The 22,315-nt window shown below is 61.6% G+C and overlaps 1 protein-coding gene across 1 annotated transcript in view; it reads left to right on the top strand.

The window, feature by feature from the left end:
- Window positions 1-12,675, top strand: part of GALNT9 (polypeptide N-acetylgalactosaminyltransferase 9) — a 29,209-nt gene extending 16,534 nt beyond the window's left edge. The window contains exons 3-11 of the mRNA XM_036276967.1: window positions 2,164-2,330; window positions 3,294-3,468; window positions 4,335-4,532; window positions 5,773-5,890; window positions 9,251-9,436; window positions 9,963-10,100; window positions 10,536-10,631; window positions 10,736-10,900; window positions 12,525-12,675. Of these exons, the coding sequence (XP_036132860.1) occupies window positions 2,164-2,330; window positions 3,294-3,468; window positions 4,335-4,532; window positions 5,773-5,890; window positions 9,251-9,436; window positions 9,963-10,100; window positions 10,536-10,631; window positions 10,736-10,900; window positions 12,525-12,671 (1,390 nt within the window). The 3' untranslated portion in view covers window positions 12,672-12,675. The remainder of the gene's footprint in view (window positions 1-2,163; window positions 2,331-3,293; window positions 3,469-4,334; window positions 4,533-5,772; window positions 5,891-9,250; window positions 9,437-9,962; window positions 10,101-10,535; window positions 10,632-10,735; window positions 10,901-12,524) is intronic.
- Window positions 12,676-22,315: the final 9,640 nt, after the last annotated feature.

Raw genomic sequence — 22,315 nt, 5'->3', positions numbered from 1 at the left:
AGCCCGGCCCACACCCGAATCTGGACACCCAGCCTCCAGGACTGTTGCTGTCTGCATCACCTGCTCTGGGCATTTGTTACGGCCACCCCAGCAGGTCCAAACCCACAGCCGGCTCCTCGTGGCTTCTCCCCAGCTGCCTCATCTAACGATGCCCGAGGCGCTCTCCCCATCACCGCCTTGGATCTGCTACAACCCCTCACCCGCGCTGACACCGCGTGGCTCGCTGACTTGCTTCTACTCTGTGCCCCCCACAAATGGAGGCGTGAGATGCCCCATCTGTCCTGTACAGCAAGGCCCTGCAGCCCCCGGAACAGTGTCCCATGCATAGAAGGTCCTCGCAAAATAGCCACCGAGTGCTGGTGACTTCTCGACGCAGGGAGAGAGAACGGGTCCCAAGAGGTCCCCTGGCCTCCTATCCGATCATGGAGAGAAGAGGGGCAGGAGCCCCAGGGCCCCCAGAGCTGACCAGCCTTCTCCGCAGGGGACAATGCGTGGCGAGTGTCTGCCGTGCCAGGGACAGCGCAGGTTGAGCCGATGGGGAGGTGATCGAGAGCACGGCAGCAGTCGGCCCGTGAGTGCGTGTTCACTCGCTTGTTCTCTCATCCACTCAGCAAATGCTTCTCGATGCTAAAGGTCAGAGTGAGAGGCAACAAGCGTCTTGCCATCCTCACGGCCCCTGCCGGATGGCCTCAAGCCACCCGAGTGTCCTGTGTCCCCCCAGAACGCAAGCCCCGAGGGCCTGCCCCCTCACTGCCGTACTCCAGAACCTATAGCTCTGCCTGCCCACCGTAGGGTCACAGCGATTCAGGCAGAAGTCCGGGTAGTGTTGCGATGAGGAGACGGAGATGATGAGCCTTGATGAGAAAGGGATGGGACAATGATGTCCGCAGCAGGAAGGCATTGCTCTGGGTGCAGATAAGGTGACATAGTGACAGCTGATTCTGAACAGTTTTTAATTTCCAGTCTGGAAGGTCTGGGTCTGTAGTTACACCGTCTACTTTCTTGTATCTTTGCAAACGGCTCTTTGGGACACAATGTTGCTCCAGGCCCCGTGCAAAGGGCACTTTGTCTTGTTTTAACATCTGAAGGTTTGAGGCCTAAGACGTGCCAGGCTGTTCCTCTGGGACGGCAGCTCCAGCTGCATTTATGTCATTTTTTACGCTGTGACCCTACGGTCGGCAGGCAGAGCTCCAGGTTCTGGGGTACGGCAGTGAGAGGGCAGGCGTTCTGAGGGGACAGAGAAACCGTATGAGGACGTGTGAGGATGAACAGCTCGGTGAGAGGGGGCGCAGGACACTCGGGTGGCTTGATGCCCTCTGGCAGGGCCGGGAGGATGCGCAGACTCACCCTTCCAGGCCCCTCCCACACCTCTGCCTGAGACGTATTTTCTTCCTCGAGGGTCTTATTTTTCTGTTTCACACATTTTGCAAGTTCAGGAAAGTTGTGCGTTGCAACTTTTTTCCTCGACAGAGAAATACAGTGACGACTTCTTGTCAGAACGCATCTTGCTGAGGCGTGAGCCCTCAGGGCTGGGCGCCTGTGCCGGTGTCCATGGGACAGTGACTACCGCCATTGCCGGTCCTTCAAGGTCACACTGGGCCCCCGACTTCAGCTGGGGAGCTTCCTCTCTTTCACCCAGTTCTTAGACTGGCCAAGGCCGTTTGTGCTTGTGGTTCCTACCAGCAAGGCTTCCCTGGCGACGCCGGTCTGGTCCAGTGGCCTCCTGGGTAGTCGCCGTCCCCGCAGCCCACCCGTTCGGGGACACGCCTGCTGTGTGTGGGGCCAGCAGGTGCTGCCTGTCCGGGCACAGACAGAGCTGATGTGGGCTCCAGGCTGGGTTCCCTGTCCCCTCCACTGGAGCCTGGGCTGATCACCGTGATGTGTCACCTTCTCTGTGTCTCCCAAGGGCACTGGGGAACAGTCTCGGTGTGGTACCCACGGGACTCGACTGCCTTTCAGTGGGGAGTCAGTGGGCTCAGGCTCAGAGCGCAGATGTCCACGGCTCTGAGGCCAGTGTGATCGCACCCTCTCTCTGGGTTCGGCTGTTTCCCGTTTATGGTACTGCCACCCCTCTGTCATGGAGCTGGCCTCCTGCGGGGACACCAGGCTCCCCCTCCCGTCCCATCCGGCCCCGACACAGCCCCCACGCGGTGCCTCCCCCAGGTGCCGGCTGATGACCTACGCGGACGACCTGCCGCAGATCTCCGTGGTGTTCATCTTTGTCAACGAGGCTCTGTCCGTCATCCTGCGCTCTGTCCACAGCGTGGTCAACCACACGCCCTCCCAGGTCCTCAAGGAGGTCATCCTGGTGGACGACAACAGTGATAACGGTGAGTGGGGCCAGCCCGGCTCCCCCAGAAGGGGAAGCGTGTCGGCATCCCGGAGGCAGAGTCTGAGGTCAGGGTGAGGACGGGGCAACCCTCACCACCGTCCATCTCCAGAACGTTCCATCTCCCCAGCCTGAAGCTCTGTCCCCATTCGACACTGACTCCCCCTCCCCCAGCCCCTGGCACCCACCGTCTGCTTTCCGCCTATGGACCTGACCCCTGGACGTCCCTCCTATGAGTGGACTCCTGCAATAGTTGTCCTTTTGTGTCTGGCCATGTCCCCGAGCATGGCGCCCTCAAGGTGTAACAGGTGCCAGCATTTCCTTCTTCTTCTTCTTTATTTTTTTTTTGGTATTTATCCTCACCTGAGGACATTTTTCCATTTTTTGTTCAGGTAGAGTGGGAGGGAGAGAGAGGAACAGAGAGAGAGAGAGAGAGAAACATCGACGTGAAAGGGACACATCGAGTGGCTGCCACCCGCACGACCAACCAGGGCCGGGGACAAACTGCAACCGAGGTACGCGCCCTTAGTGGGAACTGAACCTGGGTCTCTCGGGACCACAGGCCAACGCTCTAACCGCTGAGCCAAACCGGCCAGGGCGCATTCCCTTCTTTTTAAGGCTGAGTGGCGTTCTGTCGTGTGGAAGGACCACACTCATGGACACCGTTTCCTTAACGGCTGAATAATTCAGTCCCGTTTCCTCCCGTCTTCATAACCCTCGCCTGCCCTGGGCTTGCTGGTGTCTTGGTCTGTGTCTCCCTCGGGCACCAGCCTCACAGGGGCAGGTCTGTCTCTGTGCAGTCTCCCCAACACCTTGGGTCATGTCCAGCCGCTGTGGGTCACATGTTTATGGAATGTGGATCGGGGCACACAGCACCCCAACCTTCCACACGACTTCGGGTCTTATGACCTCGGCCCCTCCCAGGATGTCAGGGTGCCGAGATGTCCCTGTGTCTCCCCCACAGTGGAGCTCAAGTTCAACCTGGACCAGTATGTCAACAAGAGGTACCCGGGTCTGGTGAAGATCGTGCGGAACAGTCGGCGCGAAGGCTTGATCCGGGCCCGGCTGCAGGGCTGGAAGGTGGCCACGGCCCCCGTCGTCGGCTTCTTCGATGCCCACGTGGAGTTCAGCACCGGCTGGTAAGGGCAGGGGCCCACGGACAGACTCCGAGTGCGTCTGCCCGCGCCGTTCCGGACGGGGATGCATAGCCCTCGGACGGACCGGCCTGCAGGGTCTTTGCAGGCGAGGGGCCTCTGGGTCCAGGGCTTCTCCACCTTGAGCCCAGAAACCATTGATTAGGGGCCAGACCTCAGGGCACATCCCTGTGAGGATTGAGCTGTACCCCCCACCTTAACCCCAAAGAAGTGGGGATTACCCCGTAATTCCAGCAGGTGACAGTAAACAGACCGGGGAAATACGCCCAGGACTGGCGCAGCTGCTGCATCGACCTCCGTCTCTTTTGGGGGCCTCCGCCACCCCAGGACACAAGTTTGTCTGACGGGCTGGTTCTGTCACAGCAGGTGCCAGGAGAGTCCCCCTCCTGGCCCCCATTTCTTTGTCCCCTGCCGCCCGCTCACCTTCTTGTCCCTCAGACACAGTCTACGCTCCCTGAGGTGTGGGTTATCTTTATTTTTTTGGTTCACACATGTATTTTGACTTGTCAGAACAGAGTGCGGCCCATAGTCGGCCCTCGGTTGGTGTGAATGGATGCACCTGCCCAGGTGCAGGGCGGGAGGGCAGGCAGTGGGGTGGGGGGAGGGAGGGGCCCGGTGACCCCTTGGCTGAGCCCCGGGAGCTCTGGGCTAGGACCGCCCTCCGGAGGTGTCACAGATCGGCCCCCGGGGCTTGTATACCTATGTCCATCGGCCACACGTGTGCGCTGCCCCGGGCAGGCGAGACTCACGCAAGTGCAGCAGGGGTCCCTGGGACCATGCTCCACAGGGCCGCCTGGCTCTGGGCTCCCTGCTGGGGTACACAGGCCCCTTCTGAGGTGCGTCCCCCGCAGGGCCGAGCCCGCCCTCACGCGGATCCGGGAGGACCGCCGGCGCATTGTGCTACCCGCCATTGACAACATCAAGTTCGACACGTTCGAGGTGCAGCAGTACGCCAGCGCGGCCCACGGCTACAACTGGGGGCTCTGGTGCATGTACATCGTCCCGCCCCAGGACTGGCTGGACCGCGGGGACGAGGCCGCGCCCATCAGGTGAGCCGCCCCTGGGCCCTGGGGCAGGGCTGGGGATGCAGACGCAGCCTGTGCTGAGGAGGGACCTGGGAGCTGGCTCTGACTTGTGACCTGGGTGTGGACAAGGTCAGGCGGGGAGAGGAGGACAGAGAGACAGACAGACAAGAGTGCTAACGTACAAGGAGAAAGCTGCCGCTACATGGCCGGTAGTGACAGCTTCGTGCAAACGCCTTTCGAATGGTTTCCGCGGTGGGTGATCTCCGTGCGAGGACGGTACCCGTGGTCCACGTCCTGCATCGGCGCCTGCACGCCCGTCTCGGCCGCTACGAGACAGGAGTCCAGCTGAGGGCCCTCGGCCGCCAACGTGCGCAGATCTGCCCCCATGTGGGGGAGCCCCCCAGGGTGGCAGGACGCCCCCTCGGACCCTGAGACCCTCAGCCGCTGGACTTCTCACACCAATAAATTCTGTGTCAGCTGACAGCCCCCCGCTCCTGGGGAGCTTGTTCTACGTTCATCTTGGAACTCGGAGCAACACCGAAACCATTAGCAGCAACGATGGGTTTGGCTGGGAATCTGGCAGCTCCATCCGTCAGAGATCACCTTGAGTTTTCTCTTTTTTAGTTGTGAAGTCAACGCCAGAAACACCTGCTGAGCGTTGGCGAGCTGTACCCCACCCCGTCCTGTGCTTGCTGTCAGCCGTCTCAGGTCCGAGATACATGCCCTTGGCCGGCATCGAACCTGCGACTCATTGGTCTGAGGGCTGATGCTCTGTCCCTGAGCCACGCCGGCCAGGGCAGGGTGATCGCTCTTTTAATGCCCGTTTTCTTGGAAAACTGATGAGCACTTGCCCCGACCTCCCAGCCCCTGGGGGGAGCAGTGTTTCTTTTACCTTGTGATTGGGGCCAGTTTCTCTCTGTTGATTTCATTGGAGACGAATTTCATGTCCCAGAGCAGCAGGCGCAGGAGCAGGAAGGAGGGAGCCGTCTCCGGCTTCATCTCCGCGCTGTGGCTGTGGGGGCCTTTGGGGGCTGCCAGTCCCAGAGAGGGGAAGAAACTCCGCCCTCGGGCTGCAGAGGAATTCTCTCGGTGTTGAAGCAAAATCTTCCACCAAAAGCTGGGAAGGCCCTGCTTGCCCACAAAACACAGACTGTGCTTATTTCTTGACATTTTTCCTTCTCTTTTCTTTCCCTCATCTCTGGCCCGGGCTGTGCTCACCCCCGACGGCCCCTGGACCCGCTCACACACTCTCCGCTTCCCACAGGACGCCTGCCATGATCGGCTGCTCCTTCGTGGTGGACCGGGAGTATTTCGGGGACATCGGCCTCCTGGACCCGGGCATGGAGGTGTACGGTGGCGAGAACATCGAGCTGGGCATGAGGGTGAGTGACCCTGGAGAAGGAGTGTGGGCCGGCCTGGGGGAGTCGGGCTGCTTGTTCTGGCCGGGGGGGGGGGGGGGCGTGAGGCCCCAAACTGAGAGTCAGCGTAGGAGCTCGATGGCATCGGGGCCGCAGAGCACCACATCTGTCGAATATAACGAAAGATTGTTTTTTCAAATTTTTTTTTTCCTTCCTTGATTTTAGAGAGAGAGGGAGAGGGAGAGAGAGATGGAAACATCGATGAGAGAGAACATCGATTGGCCACCTCCCTCACGCCCCCCACAGGGATGGGGCCCACAACCTGGGCTGTGCCCTGACCGGGAATCGAACCAACGACCTCCTGGTGCAGGGTCGATGCTCAACCACTGAGCCACACCGGCCGGACACAAAAGATTGTATTTTCTTGTTTCTTTTACTCTTTCGAGCCGTTCATTTTTGCTGGATTTCACTGGGGTGCTGGGATGGTCAGGGTTCTAGAAGCTTGTTCCTTTGGCCCTGGGTGTTTGAGCGTCCGTGAGGAGAGCCGTCCCCAAACTGTTTGTGTGTGTGTCTGGATGTGGGAGGCTGGGGTGCAGTTGGGGGTTTGGGGCACCCGAGTCTCCCTGGGCGGGGAAGTGGGGGCAGCTCGGTGCTGGGCCCACAGGATGGCACCACACTGGCTCTGGGCACCCCTGGGGGAGGCAGGGCTGGCCCGGGTGACCGACATGCGTGCCTCGGGCCCTCCTCCCCACCCCGCCTCCATCCTTGAAGCTCCTGGTTTCGAACCTCCTACCCCTGACTGCAGAACTGATGGAAAGTTCTGGAAGAATCCTGGTCACCGATCAGGAAGCCCAGCGCAGAGGAGCTCCCTGTCCCTGGGCCCCAAACGGAGGTCCCACTGCAGCCCCGCTGGGAACGCCCTTCATGACTTGGTTTTGATTTTTGTTTGGGGCCTTTACTCACGGAAAAGAGTATTTGAGGCAAGGTTTTAACATTTATACACAGTGGGCTGAAGTGGCCCATTTCGCAACCCGCTTCCTGGGACGTTGAGGGTGAACCTAGAGATCACGTCTTTATGGTTATAAGTCTATCAGAGTCGCGCTCTGCGTCTGACGGACTTGGTGGCACGGGCTAATTAATTAATTAACGCCACTAAATCATCGGTCCCATTTCTGCCTGAAGTCAGATTCCCCTGAACCTTTTCACATGACGCTCATCAACGTTTTTTCTTTTCTCTTGAAGCATTTTTGTTGCCTGCTGTCATAGCAGAAATCCCCCCAAGTGCATGAGACATTCTCGTGTGTCTGACAGTCAAACGTCTGCGAATCTCAGGTCCTTGGAAGCGTTGCAGGGCTGTTTGCAACTGTCTTCGGTTCTCTGACATGGTCCGGGTTTAAATCACAAATTTAGAATCAACCCTAGAAGTGGAGTCAGGAGGTGAATCTGGCAAATTCTTCCAAATGCTGACTTTCCTCTGTCCAGCACGGGCCCAGAACCCACTCTGCAAGGTGGAGACTAAGGCCAGGGACTGCCCCATGGTTACAGCACCTGGTCTTTTGCAAGACCCCCCTCAGACCCTGCGAGGAGCCTGCTGAGGTGATGCAGATGTAGGTGCAGGTGTGTGGGTGCAGGTGCAGGTGTGTGGGTGCAGGTGCAGGGGTGTGGGTGCAGGTGTGAGTGCAGTTACAGGTGTGTGGGTGTAGGTGCAGGTACAGGTGTGTGGGTGCAGGTGCAGGTGTGTAGGTGCAGGTGCAGGTGTGTGGGCGCAGGTGCAGGGGTGTGGGCGCAGGTGCAGGCGTGTGGGTGCAGGTGCAGGGGTGTGGGCGCAGGTGCAGGGGTGTGGGCGCAGGTGCAGGCGTGTGGGTGCAGGTGCAGGTGTGTGGGTGCAGGTGCAGGGGTGTGGGTGCAGGTGCAGGGGTGTGGGTGTAGGTGCAGGTGCAGGGGTGCGGGTGCAGGTGTGGGGGCGCGGGTGCAGGGGTGTGGGCGCAGGTGCAGGGGTGTGGGTGCAGGTGCAGGTGTGTGGGTGCAGGTGCAGGGGTGTGGGTGCAGGTGCAGGTGTGTGGGTGCAGGTGCAGGTGTGTGGGTGCAGGTGCAGGGGTGTGGGTGCAGGTGCAGGGGTGTGGGTGCAGGGGTGTGGGTGCGGGTGCAGGGGTGTGAGTGCAGGTGCAGGGGTGCGGGTGCAGGGGTGTGGGTGCAGGTGCAGGGGTGTGGGTGCAGGTGCAGGTGTGTGGGTGCAGGTGCAGGTGTGGATTATTTGGGAATGGGTGCAGATGTGGATGTAAATCGGTTCACAGCTGCCAAGGAAGCCTGGCATTGGTTCACATTCAAAAGGCCCGTCTGACCTTGAACTGCAGCCCAGGGGACCACCCAGCCTTATCCTAAGGGGCAGTGGGCAGAGACTGGCTGTGGGCACCTCAGGACAGGTGCTCCCAGGAAGCTTGGAATCGGGGTCCATGCATTTGCCCAGCCCCAAGGCCACCCCACTGCCTCTCTGAGGCCTCTGGCTGCCGGCCCCACGTGGTGTCCACAGGGTGCAGCCCAGCCTCCCCTCCCTTCCTCGGGCCTTCCGGGCCCCAGCTGTGCACAGGGTCCCGGAAGCTGCACAGCCCCTCTGATCGACGCACCCCAATTAGAGGAGCCACTCTGTGGTCTCGGGACCAGTGTCATTTCTCTGATTACAGAAATGCCAACTGCTCGTCTCCTAATGAGGAAAGTCCTAGAGCCAATTAGGGGGAAATGAATCCATCGTGTCGGCCAGGCTAATAACGGTCAAGACGAAGCCGAGTGACGAGCGTCCTGGCTCGAAAGCCGACTGTGGCGCAGAAACGGGAAACCCTTTGCTTCTCCGTTTCAAAACCCTCAGGCTCACTGCCTCCCTGGGGCCACGGGAAAACCTTCCCATCACCGAGGGCAATGCTGCCTTCCCCCGGGCCTCTGAGGCCGGGGCTCCCCCTCCCGAGGGGCTTCGCACAGGCAAAGAAGGGTGTCGTTCCCACAGAGGGAGCTCGGGAGGAGTGCCCTCGCAGCCCCAAGTCCCCACTTAGGGGTCCCCATTCGGGGAGAAAGGTCCTGCCGTCAGATCTCAGAGGGCACGTGAGTGTCCCCAGGCGGGTCCCCGTGGGGCAGCAGGGAGGGTGGGAGAGGACTGAAGTCTGCTTTCAGGAAGGGCTTGTTCTAGTCACAAATGGTCGGTCTGCCTGATGAGGTGAGGACACGTCCCAGGCCCCAGCAGCCCCCGGGGCAAGGCCGTCCCGCAGGGTGAGCCCCTCACCTGCCAGCCTCCTGCCTGCCTGAGCAGGTGGCTCGGCCTCGGACGAGGGTCGATGCCACTGGAGGGAGGGGCCCGGGGAGGCCACGCAGGGCAGCAGGCGTCTCGCTCGGCAGGTGTGGCAGTGTGGGGGCAGCATGGAGGTGCTGCCCTGCTCCCGCGTGGCGCACATCGAGCGCGCTAGGAAGCCCTACAACAACGACATCGACTACTACGCCAAGCGCAACGCCCTCCGGGCGGCCGAGGTGTGGATGGACGGCTTCAAATCCCACGTGTACATGGCCTGGAACATCCCCATGACCGTGAGCTGCCGGGCGGGGCATGGGGGGGGGCAGCCAGGCCCTGGACGTCCCGGTGAGGACGGTGTCTGGAATGTCACCTCCACAGTGACAGCCCTTTTCTAACAGCCGTTCAGCTAACTAGCAAGCTCTCCTCAGGCGAACCCCCTCCCGCGCTCTGCTGGTCACCCCGGTCCGCTGAGCCTGGCAGTGTGGGCCCGGGGGGCCCGGGGTGGGCGCTCCCCCAGGGGGACACTGCGCCCCCTTCTACACAGAAGCCTCTCCCAGGGAGTTCGGCATCGAGGCCACAGTGATACGTAGCAGCAATGAGCATGCGTAGCGAGCCTGAGGGGAAACTGAGGCACGGACGGAGAGGTCCAGTCACCCAGGACGCTAATGAGGGGCACAGCCAGGGCACACCGAGGGTCCTGTAACGGGGTTCTCAGGCCCACCTCCTCTAGGAAGGGAAGCTTGGGGCCCCCCATCACTGCAGGGGCCTGGGTCATGAGGCCCCCCACTCACCCTTTCCTGCCTCGCTCCCCCCTTGCAGAACCCGGGCGTGGACTTCGGAGACGTGTCCGAGCGGCTGGCCCTGCGCCAGAGGCTGAAATGCCGCAGCTTCCAGTGGTACCTAGAGAACGTGTACCCCGAGATGAGGACCTACAACGACACCCTCACGTACGGAGAGGTACCGCCTCTGCCTGGAAAGCCCGCCCACCTGACCCTCCAGCCCACCCTCCTGTGCCTGTGTGTGGGGTCGTGAACGTCAGACAGCAACACGCACGGACTCGTCCCTGAGAGCCAGTCACTCGTGTGGGGTGGACGGGTCTCCATGCTCATTGGGGGGCACGTCCGTGTCTCCCCCAGTGACCAGACGGTCCTCTTGACCAAGGAGCCTGCCAGCCTGTCCCCAGCGAGCCCACTGGCCAGAGGACACGCCCCTCCCCCGCCCAGGGCAGATCCCTCCACGTGGGTCTCCCGTCCGTGGGTGCAGGGTCTCACTCTCCTGGGACAGTGGCTGCGGAGCCCCTCTGCCCTGTGAGGGGACAGGTGGGGGACCCCTCGAGCCTCGCCGGGCCTTGGCACCTCCGCCACGGGCTTCTCCTCTGGCTTCCGGTCACAGGTGAGAAACAGCAAAGCCAGCGGCTACTGCTTGGACCAGGGAGCGGAGGACGATGACCGCGCCATCCTCTATCCCTGCCACGGGATGTCGTCCCAGGTAGGAGCGCCGTCCCGCCACGGGGCAGTGGGCGCGGACGGGGGCAGCCCGCTGGGCGGCCCGGCCGCGAGGCTGGCACCTGAGACGCCTGCCCGGCCTCGCAGCTGGTGCGGTACAGCGCCGAGGGCCTGCTGCAGCTGGGGCCCCTGGGCTCCACGGCCTTCCTGCCCGACTCCAAGTGCCTGGTGGATGACGGGGCCCGCACGCCCGCCCTGAAGAAGTGTGAGGACGTGGCCCGGCCGGCACAGCGCCTGTGGGACTTCACCCAGGTCGGCACGGGACCCTGGGGCCCTGGGGGGAGCTGTGGGCGGCGAGGGCCGGAGCAGCGGCTTCCACGCGACCCCTCGCACGGACGGACGTCAGGTGACTGGCCCAGGGTCACAGCCAGCGAGGGGCCGGCTGCCCGATCACAACCCTTCAGCCGCTGCCTCCCACCAGGAGGGGGCCCACACTCTCAGTTCCTCCAGCCTCCTGACCAGGCCGTGCAGGGGGAAGAAGAGGGTCTGCCTGCCCTGGGAAGCCCTCTCCTGGCTGCAGGCCGGGGGGGGGGGGGGCGCCCGACTGATTCCTTGGCTCTGCTGGAATCAGCCCCTCCTGGCCCTTGGGGGGCTACTGGGTTCAAATCCTGAGCCCCAAGAACAGACATATGAGCTGACGAGTTCAAAGGTGGCCTCCTGACTGGTGGGTCAGACCCTGGCCCCTCACAGCCCCTTCCTGGTGCTCCAACCATCCTCACCAGGCCTTCCGCCCTGGACGTGAGCCCGCACAGCACACCCCCCGAGTGGGTGGACCCCGCACCCTGGAAAGGGGGCAGGACGTGAGGTTGGCCCCTCCCAGGGCCCCTCTGCACGGCCTGCTGCTCCCTGCCCGGGGTCCTCGCCCTGCCCTGTGGGAGACTGGGCTCCACCCCTGGTGCAGCCCTGAGCCCCAGGGGTCTGCACCTGTGTCCTCAACCACTGCACCAGCGCCGAGCTCCCGTCCGGGCAGCAGATGTGATCCGTCATCCGGGAGTCACTGCTGAGCACGCCCGTGACGGATGAGCACAGGGCACTGTCTGGGCTCCGGGGTCAGGGGGCCGCAGGGAGGAGCCAACGAGGGCCGGGGTCCAAGAGGCAGCCCTGGGGCCAGGACAGTGCGGCCAGGGCCCTCCGTGCCCAGGGGTGACTGTGGACATGACCCTGGGGTCCTCGGGTGCGGCCAGGGCCCTCCGTGCCCAGGGGTGACTGTGGACATGACCCTGGGGTCCTCGGGTGCGGCCAGGGCCCTCTGTGCCCAGGGGTGACTGTGGACATGACCCTGGGGTCCTCGGGTGCGGCCAGGGCCCTCCGTGCCCAGGGGTGACCGCGGACATGACCCTGGGGTCCTCGGGTGCGGCCAGGGCCCTCCGTGCCCAGGGGTGACCGCGGACATGACTGGGGTTCTCGGGTGCGGCCAGGGCCCTCCGTGCCCAGGGGTGACTACAGACATGACCCTGGGGGCCTCGGGTATGGCCAGGGCCCTCCATGCCCAGGGGTGACCGCGGACATGACCCTGGGGTCCTCAGGTGCGGCCAGGGCCCTCTGTGCCCAGGGGTGACTGCGGACATGACCCTGGGGTCCTCGGGTGCGGCCAGGGCCCTCCGTGCCCAGGGCTGACCACAGACAAATCGGATGGGCCAGGAGCGAGGGGGCTGCTGGGAAATGCCCTTGGACGCCTTGTCCGGTCACTCCTCAGACCCCGGGAGCTGGGCAGGTGGGTGGGCGGGTTGAGGGGGTGCCGAGGGGGAAAGAGAAGCGTGGTGGCCGCAGACCCCGAGTCTCGTGGCCACGACGACCACGTGGGGCGGCCCTCACTCCGAGGATGCTCTGAGGACGGCCCCAGGCGCCCGGGTGACCCAGTGTCCCTGCCTTGCAGAGCGGCCCCATCGTGAGCCGGGACACGGGCCGCTGCCTGGAGGTGGAGATGTTCAAAGACGCCAACTTCGGGCTGCGGCTGGTGATGCAGCGCTGCTCCGGACAGAAGTGGGCCATCAGAAACTGGGTCAAGCACGGACAGCACTGACCCCTGGCCCGCCTCCCTGCCGGAAACGCGGACCTGGAGGCCGGGGGGAGGCGACGGCCCTTCCCGCCCCTCCTGCTGGAGCCAGAGGCCGGCCGGGCCCACGCCGCCTCAGCCTGGGCCCTCTCCTGGGCTGCTGGTCGGTCGGCGGGTCTTGACCGGCACACTGGGCCCCTGAGAGCTGGAGGCGATGCAGGGAGCTCGGACCCCCGTCGCCGGCTGCCCCAGGTCTGAGCCACGTGCCTTTTCCACGGTTTCCTGTCCAGGCCCGGACGGCACCTCCTCAGCATGTGGACGCCCCGTCCATCCCCGCAGAATCTCCGTGAACTGCAGGGCGGCCGGCTGGCCCTGGCTGCCTGCCCGCCTCCCTGGTCGCCCGGTCAGACCCCAGGAACAAGCAGAGCACAGCCTCTGGGGCTGAGAGGGAGATGACCCCAGCCGCCGGGTCCAAAGACCTGACCACGTCCATCCGACGAGCGGATTGGCCCACACAGACCCTCGTCTGGTCCACCGGGGCCAGAGCTGGCGGTGGTCCGGGGCAGGGTCCCTGTCCCAGCACCCCGCCCAGGCCAGGCGTCCCCCCCTTGTTGCTCGAAGGCAGGGGTCAGCCAGTGAGGACCCGCAGCCCTGGCCTGTTTTTATAAATAAAGTTTTATCGGCACATGGCCACACCCACCTGTTCATGTATTGTCCATGCAGCCAATTTGGGGCTCCAGGGCGGAGCTGAGAAGAGGACCCCCCAACACACACACAGGGCTGTCCTGGGGCCTCGGGGACAAGACAGCCCCTCACGACTGCCGTGAAAACCGCTGGACTCCAGGGCAGAGACTGTCCCTGCCCCTTGCACCCGGGCCAGGCTCGCTCCTGCCTGACTGTGGAGCCTCAGGTGTCCAGGGCCCCAGGCCCAGGGCCGGTCGGCTCCCCGCAGGGGAGCCCGTGGCAGGTGGGTGCCAAGCTTCCCCAACGCAAACTCCCTGCTCCTCCCGCACAGAGGGTCTCGCAGGGCAGAGCGGTGGACTCCAGGGACGCCGGCGTCTCCCCTTTCTTACAGCGGGGCCCGGACAGGCCGGCGGCCTTCTGGACAACAGGCCTCGAGCCGGGCCGAGCCCCCACTGCCACCTCGCCGCAGCCAGGCGGCCGGGTCTTCTGAGAGCCCAGCTGTCCTTCCAGGGAAGGAGCCGCCATCCTTACCTCGGCGGTGTCTCAGGGAGAGGACAGGCCGCTCCTGGTACTGCCCAGGATCCCAGGTCCCAGGGGGGTTTTCCTGAAGCTCAGAGCAAAAGCGGGAGACCCGTGCGGTGTGTGTCTGCGTCCCTGGTTCTCGTGCCCGGGGACAAACAGTTCTGCAAGTCACCGTCCTCCATCCCGGACTCGTGGCATCTGTCCCTCCCGGGTGCCCTGTCCACGGACACCCACCCCACAGAGCCCCTGCTCCACGTCTCCCTGGGGTTCCTGCTGCTGGGAGAAGCCCCAAGCTGCCCACTTTCTTCCTTCGCAGAGGAGAGTTCTGCCAGCTCCAACCCACGTCCCCCAAAGCTCCTCTCTCTCATCCAGATCGTCCCCGAAGTTCAGAACGACGGCAGAGACAGAAAGTGGGTGGTGACTGAGGCCTCAAAAGTCAGCTGCTGGCCAGGGACTGGCCCCGGGTCCACACGAATCCACAGTTCCTGGGCGGAGTGAGGACACGCGTCGTCCCGGGCATGCACCGTGCACACGGGAGACACCGCGGCTCACTGCCTGCACTCGCTGGCATTGCGACTCGCTACGCAAATTGACGGTCACGTCGAAGCCGGCTGGTGGCCGTCCCCACAGGACCTCACGGGAAACCTGCCATCTGGGGAAACACGTCTCAGCATCTCAGCCAACTTCCCGCTGCCTCCACGTGGGGTGCGTGCCGTGTCTGCAAGCCACTGATCCCCAGCTCCTGCCAACACGGGGACTGCTGAGGGCGGAGGTGGGGCCTGGGTGTCACTGAGCGGGGTCCACGGGCCATGGGACGGGCGACCCCCACCCCCCCGTGGAGGCGCTGTCTGCAGGGTCCTGGCGTGAGGGTCTTCGTCCCACATAACCAGGAGGGAACAGAACGGCCTTTGTCACGGCTCACCGTCACGGGGTGCTCTCATTTGGCCAATCACCCCCTTCGTTCCTTGCTGCCTCGTGAGCAGGGAAGCCCTCCTGAGGCTTAGACTTTCTGCAGCAGGAATTCTGGAGGCAAGTCAATGGGAAGAGCGCCCCCAAGGTCAGCAGCGCAGGGACACTCGCCGAGTTGCAGCTCTCAGCCTCATGGTGGCGCTGCAGACGTGGTCCCCGCGCAGTTTTGTGATGGACACTTGGTCAGAGCCGGTGGGACATCCCCGCTGGTCCGGATCCCTGCCCGCACCCCAGGTGTGCCCCATGCTGGGCGAGCTCACAGGTCTTTGCCCTTCATGGTGCCACATACGTCCATCGACGCCCGTCCCCACCATCCGGGGCTCAGGACTCCCAGCACCACCCTGGGCGGTGCAGAGGCCACGGACCCTGAGCCCTCTGTTGCCTGAAGGCATCTGTTTTCCTCCTTTGCTCGTGTTGAGAGCACGCTCGGCCCGAGGCAGGGGTCACACTGGGATCCGTTCCTTCCCTCTGCCCTGCTGCCTCGGACTTTTTCTTCCTTCCCTTCACAACAGTCGCATTTAAATGGCAGGATACAGGCAAACAGAATTAATGAGACCTAACACCCAGACCGCTCTCTCATTAATCCGATCATAAATCGGCCGATGCAGGAAAATCCACATCGTCCGTTTCAAACGCTTCATCGGTGATAAACGGATCACGGGGGCCCGGGAGAGGCTGTTAATGAGCAGATGCCCCAGATGGAAAGCAGGGCCTCTCTTTCGCTCTTGGGGGGGGGGGTCACGTGCACCAGAAATTTATTTTGTCTAATAAAAACATTTATGACTACACCTTCCTTGTCGGCTCAGACTGTCCGGTGAGTGGACACTGTGGGACAGCGGTGCTGGGATTCGGCCCAGGGAGTGGGGTCCCCAGGAGAGGGGCAGGGGCAGGGTAGCCCTGAACACCTGGTGCAGCCCCTGGCCGGGGACCCAACAAAGGACGAGCGCCCTGAGAATCCAGAGACGCCCAGATGCAGCTGTCCCTGGGCCCGGAGGGAGGGCTGACCTCCAAGAGGGCCCAGGACGAGGGGGTCCGGGGCCTGAAGCCCCTCCGGTGCTGGTACCACGCTGTCCTGGAGTCCCTGGCCCAACCCCAGGCGCGGAGAGGGAGGGGTGCCTGTGATGGGCTGAGCCCTTGCCCAGCACAGTCAGCGAGGACGTGGGGGACGGGGTGAGAGGAGGGTGACGAGGTCACGGCATCTGGGCCTCACCTCCGCCCAACCCCAGGCCAGCTGCAGGGGCGTGAGACCTAGCATCCCATTGGCACCTCTCCTATCTGAGACCCCTGGTCACCAGGGAACAAGACCCCTCAAATTGGGTGCTGGGCCTGCCCACCCACCCACCCCGCCAGAGGCCTTACCCCGGGGTCTCTCTCAGCAGCAACTTGCCTGGCCCGTCACTCGCTCACGTGTTCGACAGGAGTGTTCTGAGCACACTGGTGGGGCCCCAACCCTGTGCAGGGCCCCCAGCCCGAAGCTGGGGGGATGCCGGACCCCCTGGGTCAGGGGACTGGAGGCCTCTGCAAAGCTTTGCCTAGAAGTCTGCGGATGACATGACTTCATAGAGGGCCGAGCGCGGCCATCACGGAGGAAGGGCTACTCTGCACCCGGAAGTGTCCCGAGAAACACCCGCTAGGCCTTTGTCACCAAAGGGTCTAAAGGGTTGCGGCCCAGCCCTGGCCGGTTTGGCTCAGCGGTTAGACCGTCGGCCTGCGGTCCAGAGAGACCCGGGTTCGGTTCCCGCTAAGGGCATGTACCTCGGTTGCAGTTTGTCCCCGGCCCTGGTTGGTCGTGCGGGTGGCAGCCACTCGATGTGTCCCTTCACGTCGATGTTTCTCTCTCTCTCTCTTTCCCCTTCCCACTCTATCTGAACAAAAAATGGAAAAATGTACTCGGGTGAGGATAAAAAATAAATAAATAAATAGCACACAGGCCCATGTGTCAAGGTGGGGTGCACACCCAGGAAGTTGGGGGCACGGTCACAGCCGGGAGAACTCCTCCCTCAGACCCGTCATCGGTCTCTCAATCCTGATCTTTCCCCGGGGTCAGTGACCAGGAGGATTGAGTTTCCTCACCCACGTCCACGGACCCCGCGGAGGCTGCCGGTGCGGGTGGAGGCGTCCGAGCCGTGCTGTCCTGTGCTCCGGGAGGGGAGTGACTGCGTGGGGAGCAGGGGTCTTCGTTTCTGTCTTCTCCTGAGAGGCCGCCGGAACTGGGCCTGGGAGGTGCCGAGGCCTCTGAGCTGGCCGAGACGACCTGACCACTCAGAGGAACGGGCCCAAAGGGTCAGAACGCTTGGAGCACCCGGGCGGGTTCCATTCCCTGCGGCCCAGGCTCCTGGCCCCCGATGCCCTGAGTGCATGGGGCCGGGGAAGCCGCTGGGAGCTGGGATGTGAGAGCTGCTGGGGAGTGAGCCCCCAAACCCAAAGAGCCCCCAGCGCCGCCCAGAGAGGCCGCCTGAGGCGTCCGCGGGCCTGAGGCGTCCGCCGCCTCCTGTTGATAAGAGCTGCTTCCCCGACGCCCAAGTTAATTAAACTGACAACCTTGGTAAGTCTCACCGTTAACTGCTCGGGGATAAATAAGACGAGAGGCCTCGTTTGTTATTCCTCTTGCTCTTTTAAGCAACCGACAGTCGTTTTAAAATTAAATTAAACGGCTTATCGGTGCTAATGCAGACGGACAGGGCCATCTGTCTGCCGCGACTCTGATGGCTGGCGGGCCACCAGCCGGCGAACATTCGTCATTTCAGCACCACACGGCGTGAGGAAGTGATAGATTTCTAAACCGGGTCCGTTTATCCCCCAAGGTCACCGTCCGTGTGGGCTCCAAGTTGTATCTTTTCTAACCTCAGACCGGCCTTCCTGTGTCCGGTGTGTGGTCCAGAAGCCACAGAGGCCGGATGGGCTCCCAGTGTCCCCACGGAAACAGAAATGTCCCCCCGGGCGCCGGCTCCTCTCTCCGGGGCTGCGGGGGCTGCAGGGGAGACCAGACCCAGAGCAGGGAGGGGAGGTGGAGGACAGACAAAAGCCTTCTGGAAGAAACAGCCCAAAGGACAGAAGAAAATGTCCTGGGAAAGTTCCTCACTTGGGGAGAATGTGCGGAGACACCTTTTATAAGAGGGATTTAGAGATCACAGGATTTAGAGATCACAGAAGAGCCAGATCTCACGTTAGCTCACCAGAGCTAACGAGGAGAAAGGAGCCACACCCCAGGACAACAAAGGAAAGGCAGCCGCAGGGGACGGGAGGAGCAGGACTGAGAGAGAAGCTTCAGGTCTCACGACTGGAGGTTAAAAAAGAGAAGAGCCAGTGTGGCTCAGTGGTTGAGCGTCGACTCTGCACCAAGAGGTCGCGGTTCGATTCCCGGTCAGAGCACATGCCCAGGTTGTGGGCCCGATCCCTGGCGGGGGGCGTGCAGGAGGCGGCCTTTCGATGTTCTCTCTCATCGATGTTTCTATCCGTCTCTTCCTCTCTGTCTCGAATCAATAAAGGAAAAATAATTTTTAAAGAAGCAGCAATGGAAAGGAGAGAAATTACTCCGAACCCACCTCAGGGTGACCCAGCATAAGGATAAGGGGTGTCCCTAACAGAAAACTTCAAAAGCAGAACAAGGAAGCTCAGATCTGGAATGGAGCCAGCACGGGGGCATGGGGGCGCCAGGACCCGCCGGACACCGTTCCCAGCATGGCACCCAGCTCCCCTCCCAGAAGGGGAACCTGTCGGAAGGGCACAAGGGACTTCTTTGCTGTTTTTGCAGCTTTTTGGCCACTCAAGTTATTTTGAAATGAAAAAACAAAAAACAAAACACACACAGGAAAAGCCCTGGCCGGTTTGGCTCAGTGGTTCGAGCGTCAGCCTGCGGACCAGAGAGTCCCGGGTTTGGTTCTCGCTAAGGGCACAAACCAAAACCAAAACCAAAAAACACCACGTTTTATTTTATTTTTTTAATCCTCACTCGAGGACATTTTTTCATATTTTGTTCAGATGGAGTGGGAAGGAGAGAGAGAGAGAGAAACATCGAGTGGCTGCCACCCGCACAACCCAACCAGGGCCGGGGACAAACTGCAACCGAGGTACGCGCCCTTAGCGGGAACCGAACCCGGGTCTCTCTGGACCGCAGGCCGATGCTCTAACCGCTGAGCCAAACCGGCCAGGGCAAAAACACCACGTTTTAAATGCACATTTTATAATATGTACATTCTATCTCAACAGAAAGTTTTTGTTTACAATGTGCACAAAGTATAATTCCGCTTACTAAATAAAACGTGTTTGTATGTGTGCTGTTGACTCCGAGAAAGATGGACCTGCCACGGAGGCGCACTTCAGACCGATGCCTGTGGCCCCCCCACAATGCTTATAAAGGAGTTCCTGGAATTGCAGTCAACCAATGGGCTGAGTCCTGCCCTGTCCAATTGGAGCGGAGCAGCTATATCCTCATTTGCATCTCTACTAACCAGTCAGAGTGGCTCCATAACCACTAATCAGGACAGTGCTATTTGGGCCAATCAGACTGCACGTTTGGATACCTCATTTGCACAGGAATGGACCCCGAGGGGCAGGGTGGACTTTCTCTAGATGAGCCTCCCCTTCGTCTCCCGGGAGCAGGTGTTTGTGTCGCCCTGGTTTGCAAGCTCTGCACCCGAATAAAACCTCTCCTTTTACTGCACCCAGATTGGGGACTCCTGTTGGCATTGGGTTGGTGGCAGAGACCCTTTGACAATACAAAAATATTAGCAAATCTACCCAAACACCACAGTGATTACGTATCAGTAGTGACTTCAAGATGTTCTGTGTCTGTTTTGCTTTTCTGTTCTACCTGTAATAAAAAACAATATTCCTGCAATTATAATGGTAGTTATATCTCTAGTAACCATTTTATTACATTGCTCAAATAATAGGATTTAAATAAATTAACAATCTATCAATTACATAGTTATAATAACTATATAATTCATAACTATTAATACACTTATAATGAATAATTCTATAACAGCTGTTACTCATTTAAAATAATGAAGTTATAGTTATTTCTATAGTTATTCTATATTATTCTGTAACAATATAATTATTTTAAAAATTGGGGTGAGTAGAGTGGGGGTTGAGGGGTCTGCTGGGCTGAAGGGACCCCAAGGGGCACTCTTGGGCCTGTTGGCAGCTCTGGGGTCCACTGTGGGTCACCAAGAGGTCCTGCCTGTGGGGGTCCCTGGCAGGGGCCCACCTGTGATTCAGAGCAGGGGCCTCGTCAGGCCCCAGACCCGGCACCTCAACCTGCCCCTTGAGCAGGCGGATCGCGGTGACAGCCTACGGCCGCGGGTTCCACTCGGGTGGCCTGCGCCCGGCCTCACGTGCAGGCTGCTCTCTGGCTCTCATCCAGCCAGGCAGTGGTCCGGGCCTCCTGCTGGCTCCTCCAGCACCTCTGCACCTCTGACCCCGACCTAATTCCCTGTCCGTCCCAGACCAGGACGTGTAATCGCTTCAGGAAACGTCCTTACTCCCAGGAAGGGCCCGAGTCCACGGCTGCCCGGTACCAGCTTTTGGACAAGTGGAGCCTCTTGCTAAACCCCTCTATTAAACTCCGGCCCCCACCAAGACAGGCTCCCCGCTGCCTGCAGAGGCCCAGCCCTGGGAGCTCAGGTGGAGCGGGGAGGGGGGACCCCAGCCCTCTGCGGGCCTCCAGTCAGCCTGTGTGATCACAGCCAGTCCCCCAGGTGGGGCCCGAGTTTGCATTTCTTCTGAATCTTAGGACAAAAAGATATTTTAATACATAGTACAAAGAACCATATCAAAAACACAGAGAACATCTAAAAACCAAGTAGAAGAAATCGAAGAGGAAAGGGGCCAGCCACTCCTCCGGATGGGGCCCTGGGATACCACACGGAAGCCACGCGGTGAACACAGCAGCACCGCTAGACACGCAGGCTCACGTTCTCACAAGTAGCAACGATTTGAAGTCATAACCACTGGCGTTTCTAACAAGCTCCGGGGATGGGATGCTGCCCTGGGGACCCCGCTTCGAGGGGCGCGGAGCCCGGGGCTCGAGCACAGGTCACCGCTCATGTTGCCCAGACTTCGGGACGGCCAGAGAGGGGTCAGACGCTTCACTGGAGATGTCGTCGTGGGAGCGAGGCCTGTGATCACTCAGGGTCTGGGACGCCCACAAGAGGAGCTGGGATTTGTTGGGGGGCAACAGGAGGTGCTGGTGGGCTTCCTCGGGGACCCCTGCTGGGCTGGGAGTGGGGCGGTCCCTCAGGCCAGAGGGGGAGGCGGCCTGAAGTGTCAGGGTTTGGGGTGTCTGATGCTCCTGGCCCCTCACTCAGCAGACCTGAGCACACAGGGTGGGCGCTGAGGCCCACTGGTCCTGGCCCCCTCAGAGGAAGGCCAAGATCTGGCCGAGCCTTTGCCTGCAGGTCGGGGTGGCCACACACGAGTTAGGTGACTATTCAGTGTCCTTCACAGTCACTTCTCCTCTGAGGGTCCCAGGGACCTCGAACCCTCATCTGCTGTCCTGGCCACGGAGCTCCAGCCCTAGCAGAGGCCTGCGGACCGCGAGCCAAGGGCCTCCTGACTTGGAACCTGAGTGAGTTGCAGCCATATATTTACCCGGCCTGTGAGGGGGCCACTGGGGCCCATTAATAACCCGGAGCCCTGAGGCGCGGGGAAAGGTCGGGGTGAAGGCTCATAAATCCCCACTGAGCCCAGAAGAGGGCAGAACACAGGCACCCCTCCCGCCGGGCCCTCGTGGGAGGGACAGACCTTCCCCACAGCTCAGCCCTGGGCACCTCCAGCCTGGTGCAGGATCCAAGCGGACACAAGCCAGGTCCCCTCCCCTGTGCCCCCCATTTGCTGTCATCTGCCCTTCACCCAGGTTTCACGAGTAAGGCAAGAAGGAATAGAGAAAGGGGGGGGGGGCTATCTGTCAAGCCTGCAGCCCTGGTGGCAGAGGTGGGTGGACGGGGGGTGGGGGTCACCAGGCTCCATTGCAGAAGGCCAGGGCACCACACCTCCCTCAGCCCACAGGGGCCATTTCCAGAACCGAGAACCGGAGTCAGTGGACGGTCACTGGGCGGGAGCTGCGGCCTGGGCTGAGGGGCCGTCGGGCCGGAAGCTTCTGTGCGGGACAGAGCTGGGCGAGGCCGTCCCACTGGCCAAGCCCAGATTACAGCCCGTGCTGGTCAGCTCCCAAAGGGGCGCAGGTGGAGGGTGGGAAGGACCTGAAGGGCAGACACGTCTCCCTGACCCAAAGAACACCCAACACCAGCACCGTCCCCGACCAGGCGCCCAGCACAGCCGAGGGCCAGGCCACGTGGTGAGGGCCTGAGGGCGCCTGAGGGTAGCCCCCACCCTGCCCCCCGCAGCACCTGCAGGAACAGACACCAGAGCCCGGAGCAACAGCGAACGTGAAACAAACCCAGGACAGCGAGCTGGGGAGGCTCCTGCACCGCTGAGTGGTTCTGACAGCCGCAGCTTCCCAGGTGCTCAGAAGACCCAAGACGCCTGCC

The sequence above is a fragment of the Molossus molossus genome, unplaced genomic scaffold, assembly GCF_014108415.1.
Source record: "Molossus molossus isolate mMolMol1 unplaced genomic scaffold, mMolMol1.p scaffold_m16_p_22, whole genome shotgun sequence".
Lineage (NCBI taxonomy): Eukaryota > Metazoa > Chordata > Mammalia > Chiroptera > Molossidae > Molossus > Molossus molossus.
This window is presented reverse-complemented; position numbering and strand designations above follow the sequence as displayed.